The sequence below is a fragment of the Juglans microcarpa x Juglans regia genome, chromosome 3D (genome assembly GCF_004785595.1).
Source record: "Juglans microcarpa x Juglans regia isolate MS1-56 chromosome 3D, Jm3101_v1.0, whole genome shotgun sequence".
In the NCBI taxonomy this organism is placed as follows: domain Eukaryota; kingdom Viridiplantae; phylum Streptophyta; class Magnoliopsida; order Fagales; family Juglandaceae; genus Juglans; species Juglans microcarpa x Juglans regia.
Window position 1 is genome coordinate 3,018,689 of NC_054598.1, and position 12,425 is coordinate 3,031,113.

The window sequence follows — 12,425 nt, forward strand, 5'->3', positions numbered from 1 at the left end:
TGGCCGACGCGGCCGTGCCTAAATTTGGAGGGACCAACTTCGATCATTGACCGCTGATGCAAGAAAACATGGGGTGATTTTTGTTTGGATTTTTTTGAAAATGCGGTCTAAACAATTCATCCAAAAATAAATAAAATGATTTAGCATGCAAATTTGATCCGTTTATTATTATTATTATTATTATTAATAGAAATAGTAGATACAATTATAAATATATAAGTATCGTATAATTATTTAAAATAAATATGAAATTTATATAAAAAAAATTAATTTTTAATAATAATTTTTTTTTTTTTAAATAACTGTACATCACTTATACTTCCTATAAATAGACCTAGCAATACTTTATTATTAAATGCAGTGATGCACAATTGAAGGTAAGGGTTAGTATCACTGGTCCTGCTAGTGCTCCGTTACCTTGTTTCTTTTCCCTTCCGTACAAGCACACTCTTCGCCCGCTAGGAATATGGCGACGGTGGCTACCACCGCACCGCCACCAGCACTGCTTGGACTGCTTAACTTCGACTCCCTAGTTCACATAGACATGTCCACACTCTCCCAATCCGAGCTCCGCGCCCTCTCCCTCTGCTCCCCCTCCGCCTTCGATCTCCGCCACCCTTCCCAATTCCTTCCCCCAAAATCGACCGCTCCATTTTCAACGAATCCGCAGGGTCCCGCCGCCAGACCTACTCCAGCCCCTCGAATTCCACCCCCACCGCCGGCCACCGCCGCCGAGTCGCCGGGCTTCTCCCCACGACCAAGCTCCCCACCGTCCTCTCTGATGATCCCGAACGCGTCGAGGACCGTCACATCATCAGCCACCTCAAGCATTTCCTTGACCAAGATCCCCGTTTCGACCACTTCGATCTAACCCTGCCGTCTATATCGTCCCTTTTCGTTAGCACGAATCACGAAGAGGCGGAGCCAGACAAAACGGTCAGTTTCGGCGGGGAGAGGAAGAGGAAGAGGGGGAAGAAGCCGAAAATGAAGGTGCTGCAGTTGGAGGAGGGGTATGGGAGCGGTGTAATGGACATTGTTAATAGGAACGGTGTGGCGGTGGATCTTGCGGCGTTGGAAAATTTGGAAGACCCGTATGGAGAAGAATTAAGGAGGAGGACTCTCGGGATGGAGAGGGAGGATGAGTTGCTGGGGTTTATGAGAGAATTGGGTGGGCAATGGGGGAGTAGGAGGAAGAAGAGGAAGATTGTGGAGGCTGGCGTGTTCGGGGATGCCTTTCCGGTCGGATGGAAGCTACTACTGGGGATCAAGAGGAGAGACGGGCGCGCCTCAATTTACTGCCGCAGATATATAAGGTGGTTTTCCTGTTTCTGTTTCAAATTTCGGCTTCTCTGCCCCTTTTTTTTTTTTTTTTTATAATTGGCTTCTCTGTCCGTTTGATTTCTGGGAAATTAGTAGAGTTATGTGATTTCTGTGTTCCCACACTTAATTTGGCAATATTCTCTAATTATTTAGCTTCGCTTAATATTAGTTTATAATGTTGAGGTAGTGACATTAGTTCAATCTTGAAATGGTTTGCACGATGAATTTATGAGTACTTATCTAGGAAGAAGATGAACTGGAAAATGCCTTTTAATTATGGATGTTGAAGGTTTTAGACCCGTATTCCTTCTTTGATTGTAAAGCTGTGGAAGTTGGGGTTCATTCAAATTGTGCTTAGGGACATTTACACGTGATTGGGTTTCTGAGTGGTGATTTAGGCCCTGTTTGGATACAATAAACGTTTCTGTCTCGTATCGTCTCATTTCACCATTACAACTTTCTCAAATTCTCACACAAAATATAATAAACAATTCTTTCAAATCCCAAAACAATAATAATATTAAAAAATAATATTCAAATAATATTTTATTCATCTCAACTCAACTCACTATTCAAACCGCACCTTAGTGGGCTGAATGCTTAATTTAGAAGAATACCATATAATATATTTTGGATGGTAATGTAATTTTGCCATCGTTGGATGGAGGCTTATGTTGAGGCTTAAGGGGCCGGGCAGATGGCCTAATTACCTTCATATATTTTGTCAATACAAAAGTTGGCCTTCCTTATTTTGTTTCATTTTTTTTTTCATAGACTGTTTGGTTGCTGGATATATTTGGGGTTTAAGTTTTTGACTATGAAGCTTAACGATTCTTCATTTTCAGATCTTAGTGCTCTTTTGAAGTTCTGATTGCAGCTTCTAGTGGGGGTATAATGTTCTCCCCTATGACTTTCCCTTTATTTTAATAAACTCTTTGTTTCTTATAAAAGAAATAATTGTACAACTGTTTTTAGAGGCGCATTGGTGATGATTATTCAACCAAAGCTTCACAAAGATGAGATCCATTAAAAATGTACTTAAAGCTATATGTTCTTCTTTTTGTTTCCCTCTCTTTCTATAAAAATGTTTATGCACGCGAAACTATGAATACCTCATGCACTAATCTAAATTTGTTGTTATTCGTATCAGATTAGCGATACTTATTTTCTGGCAAATAATCTGAATTATAGTGATGGTATTCTGTTGGTTTTAATTGTGTCCGCAGCCAGTGGGCATTGGGGTTTGAAATGATGGGCATCCTACATTTGTTTTGATGATGGACATCCTATATGAACTGAAAGTTAGGATACTTTATTTTGGAGTTCTTGATCTTTTTGATGGTGAAATGACTTGAGCAATGATTGTTGGTATCTTGGTTCTGGTGTTGCTATTTATTTCTCATCTGTAACATGCGTCTTTAGACTCTTCTTTCAAAACTCGGGTATGTTTGGTTGTTAAAGTGATCTCAACCCATCTCAAACCAATTATTGATGGGACCCACTACTTTTTCAACTTCCCATAAAAAATTAAAACCCATCTCAACTTACTTCACACGTTCAAACACATATCTCAACCTATTTACATTCAAACACATCTCAATAGGACCCACAAAACACTACTATTCAAAGATCAACTCAGATCATCTGAAATCACCTCAGCATCCAAATGCAGTAAAATTTTTGTAAACGTTAACCTTGTTGAATTTTTTCTTGTTACTGTTATGTTTGTCCCCCCAAAAAGAAATGCCCCCCTTCGTTTCCCTTGCCGGGCCTTACATGTTCTCTTGAATTGATATGTTCCAGCCCTACTGGACAACAGTTTGTATCCTGCAAGGATGCTGCTTCATATCTGCTGTCCTTTTTTGACCTTAGTGATGCACGATGGGCCAGTAGCCAGAAGGGTGAAAATACTCGACAGGACTTCAGATTGACTTCGGAAACTGTAAGCAATTAAATATTTGTGCTGCTGTTTGGTGCATTTTAATGTTGTTGAATACGGTCTATGGGATGTGCAGAAGCTTGCAGGCTTCATCCAAAAGGACGAAAACCGACAGCAAGGAGTGATTTCTAGTTCAGCTCCAACCAGAATTCCTATATCTTCTGAACAGGCGAGGGAAGCAACCTTATTTGGAATGGAAAATCTTGCAGATGTCCAGATAGATGATATATTTGAATGTCACAAGTGCAGCATGACCTTTGACGAGAAGGATTCATATCTGCAGCACTTGTTGTCCTATCACCAAAGGACCACGAGAAGGTATAGACTTGGTTCTTCCGTTGGGGATGGAGTGATAATCAAAGACGGCAAGTATGAATGCCAGTTCTGCCATAAGGTATTTCTGGAAAGGCGTCGCTATAATGGTCATGTTGGGATACATGTGAGGAATTATGTGAGGAGGGTTGAAGAATTGCCTGGTCCAACAACTCTTCAAAAGAGAATTGAGCCTCCAAACAGGGATGATGTGCCTTCAAGGATCTCCAAAATGGATGCTTTGATTGAAATTGCTCAGAATTCTATTCTAGAGACTTCTACCGTCAGACCTAATGATGAATCCAATGGTGGTTCCACTTCTGATCAACCAAATTTTGTTTCCATTCAAGAAATTTCAGCTGCTAATTCCAATCATGAAATGAGTCTTGGTTCTCTTAGTGAAGAGGAAATGGATGATGGTATGACTGACATAACTCTGGATCAAGATTTAAATGAGCAAGATGGTGAGCATATGATCATTGAAGAAAATATGGAGATTGATAATTCTAATGAAGCAGTTGATTCTAAAATGGATTCTCGTTTGGATGCCACAACTCTCTTACCAGCAGAAGAGAAAAATGGTAATACACCTAAAACTTCATGTGAAAAGGAGGGCTTGGTGGCTATCGATGATGAAAATGATAATCCTGAGGTTGAGCAGGGGGAAGTTCCTGAAGGTCATTTACTTGATCAATTTGACAATCATATTGTTTCTGATGCTAAGGATAACATAAATTTCTTTTGTACTAGCACTTTGGATCCTCCAACACTTGGTGAAGTTGATAATAATAGTAGCAAGCTAAAAGTTGGCTTTGGTGGCCACAACGATGGGCCAGCCAATAATATTGTGACAGAAACTGTACAGAAATCTTCTGAAGAAAATGCACTCCAGTGTGGTGTTTGTGCTCCCTTAATGTCCCCAGAGCCACCTTTGCAACATTTTCCAACATTCAATGCAACCTCTGATAAGGTATTGGGACAATGTTCTTGATCTTACTATTTGGGCGTACAACTATATCTAAGTCTTACATTGCTTCTTTTGACCTTTTCTGTTACGTTAACAGTCTACTGTCATTTCCTTTGTGGTTTTTGTTGAATATGTTGAGCCATTGTTGTCCAGTTATGCAATTGATGTGTCAGTCTTTAGAAATTCCAGGGATTTAATAGATTGTTCTCGGTGATTGACCAATGTGGCTAGTCTAATAATTGTTGTTGCTCAGTTAGTTTGTCCTTTTAACTGCTAGTTTGATGCCCGTGGGACTGTTTTGTCTAATGGCTTTCCCTGTGTGTTCTGGTGGTTTTGAGATTATTTGTTTATGCCAAAAAGAAAGAGAGAAGGGAAGGATTCCTCTTCAAGTCATTGTGCTGGAGTTAGCATGACATTCAATACTAGTGGTTTGCCAAAACTGCTATATATTTTGAAACATACATTTCCATAATGTAAATAAGGTTATAGGATGTGGATCATCCATGATTTCGTGTTCTGTATGCAAATTTATTAGAAATTAAGTGAAAGTCAACTTCTAATTTGTGCGAAATTGACTGATACAGTTTAAGGTTTTCAAGGCAGCTTTCTCTTCTCCTCCCAAAGTTTGTGATAGAAATGTTTAGTTGCTCCTGTTAAAGTATTGTTTCTTATTTTAGTTGCAGGGAGAAGAACATTTGCAGGGTGACCGAAGGCATGACAATAGAACTGGGTTTGAGGAGCTGAGATTTGATGAAATAGAACCCAAGTATGGTTCTGCAACTGCACAAGAATCTCTTTCCATGCAAGAGGTACCCGTGATTTTGGCGTATAATGAAGAGATGGATGGGGCATATGGTTCCTCCGTCCAGTTTGGGTCTTTGGAAGAAGTCGTGTTAAATATGGCCGACGGAAATCAGGTTACAACTAACTGTGTATGGTGTGGAGTGGAGTTCAACCATGAGGCTGCGGTTGCTGAAATACAGCCAGATTCTGTTGGGTTTATGTGTCCAACCTGCAAAGCAAAAATCTCTGGGCAACTTAATGTACTTGACGGTGGCTCACCATTGAACTCCCCTCATCTTCCACACAACTAAAAACCAGACTTGGCAGCTGCAATTTCATCGGACAGAATAGTCCTAAGTTCATTGTCATGGGCAAAATGTACAAGAGCTTAATAGGTGGCAAGCTGCATCTCTCATAGAGCATCACACGGTGAAGCTGGTTGACCCGGGGGACGCAGATCTTTCAAGTCTTTTACCCTGCATAATATTCTAATACTTTATTATATACATAAGACATTAATTAATGTAGTTTCCCTTGAGTTGAAAGGTATAGCATCTAATCCCCTGAAATGAAATTCAACAAAAAAATAAATAAATTGTTCCACTGATTCCTTTGGAGGAGGGAAACTTTATAGCCTTGCACCCAATTCAATTATCCGGACTGATTGCATGTGCGCACAAGTCTTTGTAATTAAGTTTAGTGTCTCTTCCCATTTGCAAGGTGGGTTTAGTTGAACGTGTGAAATGGCCGCAGAGTCTGGCCAGCTTTGGGAATCGGGGAAACTTGCCCATCTATTACAATCATGTAGCAACTTTCTGATATTCTTTTCCTTTATTACTTAAAAAAATAAAATAAATTATCTGATATTCTTTCGAATAAAGGTTAAACGTTCAACCAGTGCTTATTTCTCGAGATATTCAAGAAATGTAATTGGGCTTAATAGGGAAATCCCGATTAATTATATATATAGACATAACGATACGCATCTTTTTAAAGGCTAAAGCTTAAAGCAAGTATGCATGCATATATACTCCTGCGTATTTTATGATGCCTAATCGTATCGATCTAACCGAAAGTTGAGAAAATGTTACTGTACACTACAATATCGACCCCAAAATCCCGAATATATGACAAAATCAATGCATAGATCCTGAGATCGACGAAAATATTTTTTTGACATAATTTTAATCATCTTTTTAGGAGTCTTTGGTATAGCCAATAGATAATGCTATTATGACGTCTCATTTTGACCGCTTATGTATTTAATTTTTTTTATTTACTAATTAAGTAAGTAATTATTAATGTATTGATGTATTTTTTTATTTTTTAAAAATATTAAAAAATATTAAAAAAATATAAATAAAAAAATAAAATTTATACTAGGGCGCGTCCGCACTAGCACTGCCCAATATATAATGAATGAGAATCTAGGAGACCCCAATAAAGGAAATAAAGAAAAGGTGGCTAAGCCGATCCTTTTCCGGCAACTGAATAAAGGGCTAGGCATCGAGTTCTTGGCCTCGTAAATGAGAGAATAAAGGAAAAAAGGAAAAGAGAGTGGTGGTGTTTAATTGGACGCTAAGGATTTTATGCACACCTTTTGTAAAATGATAAACACACGTAACTTTTTATAATAGTTTATTACAACAGTTTATATAATAATATTTTAAAATGATTTGAAGTATTTTTATAAAATGTCTTACAAAACTTACATCATTTATAAAAATATTCTTATTTTATAATATGTATTATAAAATGTGTTGCACACATGTCATGATTACAGGTTGGCTATGTCATATTACTATGAGATTTAAGAGAAATAAAAAGAGGAAATAAAAAGTAGGAACACGCTAGCTGGCCTCTGTATCTCGGAGGAGATACGCCCAATGTTCAAAGTATTAGCTAACTGTCTAGCTTCTCAAAGCTTTGTTGTCTTCTACCATATTCCAATTACTACCTTTCCTTTCGCTTGACCTTTCAACGGAAATGTAGTAAGGTGCCTGTTGGCGTGTAGACTTCCTTCTTTCATTTCTGCCAAAGTAGATGTTATTTTTGACAATCGGATAAAACACTTGACCCATTTTCAAATAGGCATACCTTTCTTGCCGCCTAAGTAGGGTTTGAGCGCATAATTCCTGCAAGGTCTCTTCATGCATGTCCTCACGAAGGGTGCCAAATACTCGACGATTCTAATTTAATATTATAAGCTAATTATGGGAAAAAGTAATTCCATGATCCCCGCCGCCACCAAAGGTCAGCTTTTCTCAGCCCTTGGATTTTGATGCAGATTAATTGAAGGAAGGCTCAATCTATATAGTTCAGACTTCAGTGATCTGCTTATATATATATATATATATAGCGCTGTATATAGCATTCTGGGATTGAAATATTGTTAACCACAAAAATGGACGGAAAATCAGTCGTTATATGCAATAGGTGCAACAAACGGTACTCGGTGGCTAAGTACGCGGCAATTATTCGCTGTACAGAATGCAAAGCCATTATACCCGGGCCGGCAAGTGTGGAGCTGGGACATCAAATCCGACATGCATTATCAAAGACAAAGAGTAATCTTCATCAGTACTCATTTGGAAATGGCGGTAAATTGTGGAAGAGTACTAGGCAGTACTCCAGCAGTGCTAATGTTTCTTCGCTGGATACTATGCCGCGGCCATACCCTACAGGTAATTCCGGTGAGGCACACGGAATGAAGCGCGCACTTCTTTGTGGGTTACTTACCAGAACAAGAAATACAGCCTCAAAGGAACTGTTAATGATGTGAGGAGAATGAAACTTTTGTTGATGCAACGCTTTGGTTATCGTCGGGACTGTATTCGTATCCTCACAGGTGCGTAATAATCACCCGTCTTGATCTGTTCCCTAAAATATTATTGTATATAGAAATTTGAGACAATTATATATAAAATGGTGGAAACATAGATTTTGTGACATGATGATCAATGACACAATAAATATACTTCTAACAACGTTATAGAAATCTGTCACATTAATTATTATAAAAATATATCTATTATTTAAACTCTTTTTTTATAGCTATTTAATTTAGATCTTACGATAAGTAATTTGTTTATACATATTTAACTAGTAGTTGAGAATTCATATAAGAAGATACTCCAATGATTAAGTTTTTATGCAATAGACTAATAAAGTAGAGTAATGCTAGATATACTTGAAGGATGTGTAAGCTACACACGTACTCTTTTTTAAAAAAAAAAATAGGATCCATCATTATAATAAATTAAATAAATTGTTTATATAGGTTCTAGATTTATCTATTTTTTTTAAAGTAAGTACACGAAACTTATTTATTCTAAAACTACAAATATCATAATTTTTCATTGAAAATATATATATATATATATATATATATATATATATATATAAGATCTACATGATCATATTATTAGTCTACTAGACGTACGATTGGGTGAGGATGCAGTGAAATGCTAAGTTTTACAACTTCCAATCACAAGTAACCACTTAAGAATCCTAGTCTCTTCCAATATGATTACACGTACAGCATTGGATTATTATTATTAATTTTTAAAAAGTAAACATATTTATTATTGAGTCACCTAATTAAGTTGGTGCATGGCAAGTACTACCGCCCCTTGAGGCGGGTGGAGATTCACCCTACTTGGGGTACTGGATCTAATTAACACCTTATATTGTACCAGATTTTTACTGAAGGGTGTAAATTAAAAATCTTATTTACATCATATCCTAGCTAATTGGAGTTATATTCTTCTATTATTTGGTCAAATAGAGAAAACAGAAAAGAAAGAAAATAACTTTCATTGTGTTGAATTTCTGATCTGTACATGAGATCATACTTCATGAGAGTCTAAATATCACAGGCAAATTAGAATAATAGTACTGTATACTGATCTGCTAGCTAAAGCATAACATGATGATGTCCCATAGAGTGCTTCGTGGATTTCTTTAATTGGTTCTTGCATGTTTCCCAAGTAGTAGTATGCTCTTCTTTATTATCAAACGGCCGTCTTCCTTAATTAATAATTCGTTGATTATTTTCTAGTATATACAATGTTGAAATTCACAAAACATCGTGACTTATGGAGGAATGGACGTAGCATGAGCATATATATATATAACTAATAAAAAAGTAGCTAGTCGTGAATTGATCATCAAAAGTTAATTAGATTTTGAAGGAATAATGCAGAAGATCAAGCTGATAGTGATTTTATGCCGACGAAGAAGAATATACAAGACTCGTTGAAATGGCTTGTGGAAGGTTCGGAATCGGGAGATTCATTGGTGTTCTACTTCTCTGGACATGGCTTACGTCAACCTGATTTCAATGACGATGAGAAAGATGGGTTCGATGAAACTATCTGTCCGGTTGATTTTATGCAGGAAGGGATGATCCTTGACAACGAGATAAATTCCACCATTGTTCGTCCTCTCAAGAAGGGTATCACTCTTCATGCAATTGTCGATGCTTGTCATAGTGGAACCGTTCTTGATCTCGAGTATATATACGACCCACACAAGTGAGTACGTACACATATATTATTAATTTATTAATATATATATATATAGTGCCATTATTTGGAAATAATTTAATAGAACAGGACTTCGTACGTTAAATTTTTCGAGATTTCTAATTATTAGAGATAATCTTAAATTAATCATGCATGTTGGTAATATTTTCGCTCGATACTTGCAACAGGGACATTTGGAATGACAACAAACCTCCATCGAAAGCAGACAAAAGTACAAGCGGTGGATTGGCGATTTGCCTGAGTGCTTGTGGAGATGATGAGATGGCTTCCGATACCTCTGTACGTAAGAGATTTGTTTTCTTAATTTCTTCTGATTATTCTTGATCTTTTGTTTGAATCCAATATATATATATATATATATATATATATATATATATATAGTATTAATGTTTGCTAGATATAATGATCATATATAGGATATGCAAGTCTTACTTACCTTTAGAAAAAATATGAGATCCGTCATTAAAAAAATAATTTTTTCATGTAGATCTCAAATTTACTTATTTTTTTTAAAGGAAGTACACGAGACTTCTATACTCTATGATTGTAAATATTATTTCTCATATATACATATATATAAATAGACCTGTGTAAGTACGGCGCCGAAATAAAATCTTTCAAGCATGATCAAATACTAAATGAAAGTATGCCTTAACAATTAGCTCGTTAAATGTGATGAAAATTAATCATGAAATTGTGTTGTTTAATTACTATATATCCTTAAATATTTCCTGTTATTAATCTTCATTTACCATGCATGATATTAGACTTATATAGATGCTAGAGTAATGCTAGATACAGTTATAATTAAGTTGTGCAAGCGTGCCGCATACTCCTTTTAAAAATATTATTTCTCTATATTTCTAACAAATTAAGATAAATATTAGTCTATCCTAAAGGCCGAAACTTGAACCATTAATTATATTGTCATGGTTAATCTAATTAAAGTTCTCAAAAGGTAGTAACTTAATTATGATCATTTTAATTAGTTCCTTATAAATTTGTGCATGCATATATATATATATATATATATATGCAGGCTTTCACCGGAAAGGAAATGACTGGTGCAATGACTTACATCTTGATCCATATTGTTGTGAATGTACCTGAAATAACATACGGAGGCCTGCTGAACCAAATGCATGAGTGTATCGAACAAGTAAATAATAAAAGATGTCTCAGGGTGCCGTGCTTACGGAAACTTTTCGGCCGCAGAAAAATAGAGGTTAGCTTCCGATCCCTAGCTAGCTGGCTCGCTCTAAATAGTACGTAATTGCATGTTCTTTTGTATATATAAGAACTTGGAGATCGATCGATCGAGTAGTACATACATACATACACACACACATATATATATATATATTAAGAAGTAGTACTTCATAATTCCGCATGCAACTCAAATTAATTAGCTTCATCATTTTGATTTTGACGTTTTTTCAAATTGAATAAATGAATTAAGTTGCTTGAGGTCAACATAATATTTATTCGTACAAAAACCACTACTAAATAGCTTTCAAATTAATTAGTCTTTAGGTACTTAATTTCATGATCAGAGGCCAGGAAACCAGCTTATAACTTCACCCAGAAATCAAATCTGTATTTCTCAGTTTAACATATCATTTATTGTCAAATTATAATCACTGCATATTGGAGCCAGTTAATTATTTATAATCCTTCATGTTAATATATTCATTCTGGGTTGTATGGATCGCGAGTACTGCAGAATCCTATGCTGTCATCGTCTCAAGAGTTCCCGGTTTACTCGAAGAAATTTTTGCTGTGAATCATATATACGTGCTGATGGGCGAAGATCAGCTAGCTAGCTGGATGCATGCATGCAGCCTTCATTGCCTGATCGAGCATAAACTACTACTTTTAGCTTTTCTTCTAATTCCCAGATCATGTCAGATGATCTCTGCTGAATTTTCTCGATGCACGAGTTGGATCAATAAGTAGGTTCTTCTACAACCAGAATGAGGAAAGAATAATCAAAATAAGCCGTAACAGATTGGAGGGCGGGTCGGTCTATCCATCAAAGAATACATGTTGTAATTGATATGGTTAATTATTTATGAAATAAACCCCTGCTTTTGATTTTCTTGTTGATCATGTCATGAGTAGTACTATATATAATTATATATGAATAATATGATTATATATCCTAATTGGCCCCTTGATTACTTGCTATTTTCCCAAGAAATAAATGTACGTAAGCGTCTGAAGAGATAGGACAGTTGTGACCTATTAATTATTATGAAATCACCACTTGTCCCAAAAGCTTAAGTTGATAGGAAGAAATAAATTTTATTATTTATTTTATATTTTAATACTCTCATCACCTGTGGACCAGACTTCCCCTTAATGAGTAAGCCTAACAAGTGAAATATTTGATTAAATGGGGTAGAGTATAGAGTCAAGATTCGAACTCAAGACCTCTGCTCTGATACTATGTGAAATCACTACTTGTCCTAAAAGCTAAAATTGATGGGAAGAGGTAGATTTTATTATTTATTTTATATCTTAACAATTATTAAGGCTCATTAATATTAATTGCGAT

The 12,425-nt window shown here is 36.1% G+C and overlaps 2 protein-coding genes across 2 annotated transcripts; both read left to right on the plus strand.

Moving 5' to 3' along the window:
- Positions 1–364: 364 nt before the first annotated feature.
- On the plus strand, positions 365–6,094 carry LOC121255356. Its single transcript, XM_041155628.1, is given in 5 exon segments — positions 365–617; positions 620–1,313; positions 3,124–3,262; positions 3,336–4,541; positions 5,222–6,094. Coding segments are annotated over 5 exon segments (2,601 nt in total). The 5' UTR covers positions 365–466; the 3' UTR covers positions 5,633–6,094.
- Positions 6,095–7,232: 1,138 nt separating this feature from the next.
- On the plus strand, positions 7,233–11,966 carry LOC121255454 (metacaspase-1-like). Its single transcript, XM_041155797.1, is given in 8 exon segments — positions 7,233–7,574; positions 7,811–7,921; positions 8,006–8,050; positions 8,053–8,169; positions 9,526–9,856; positions 10,036–10,147; positions 10,908–11,093; positions 11,592–11,966. Coding segments are annotated over 8 exon segments (1,002 nt in total). The 5' UTR covers positions 7,233–7,534; the 3' UTR covers positions 11,652–11,966.
- The last annotated feature ends 459 nt before the right edge of the window (positions 11,967–12,425 follow it).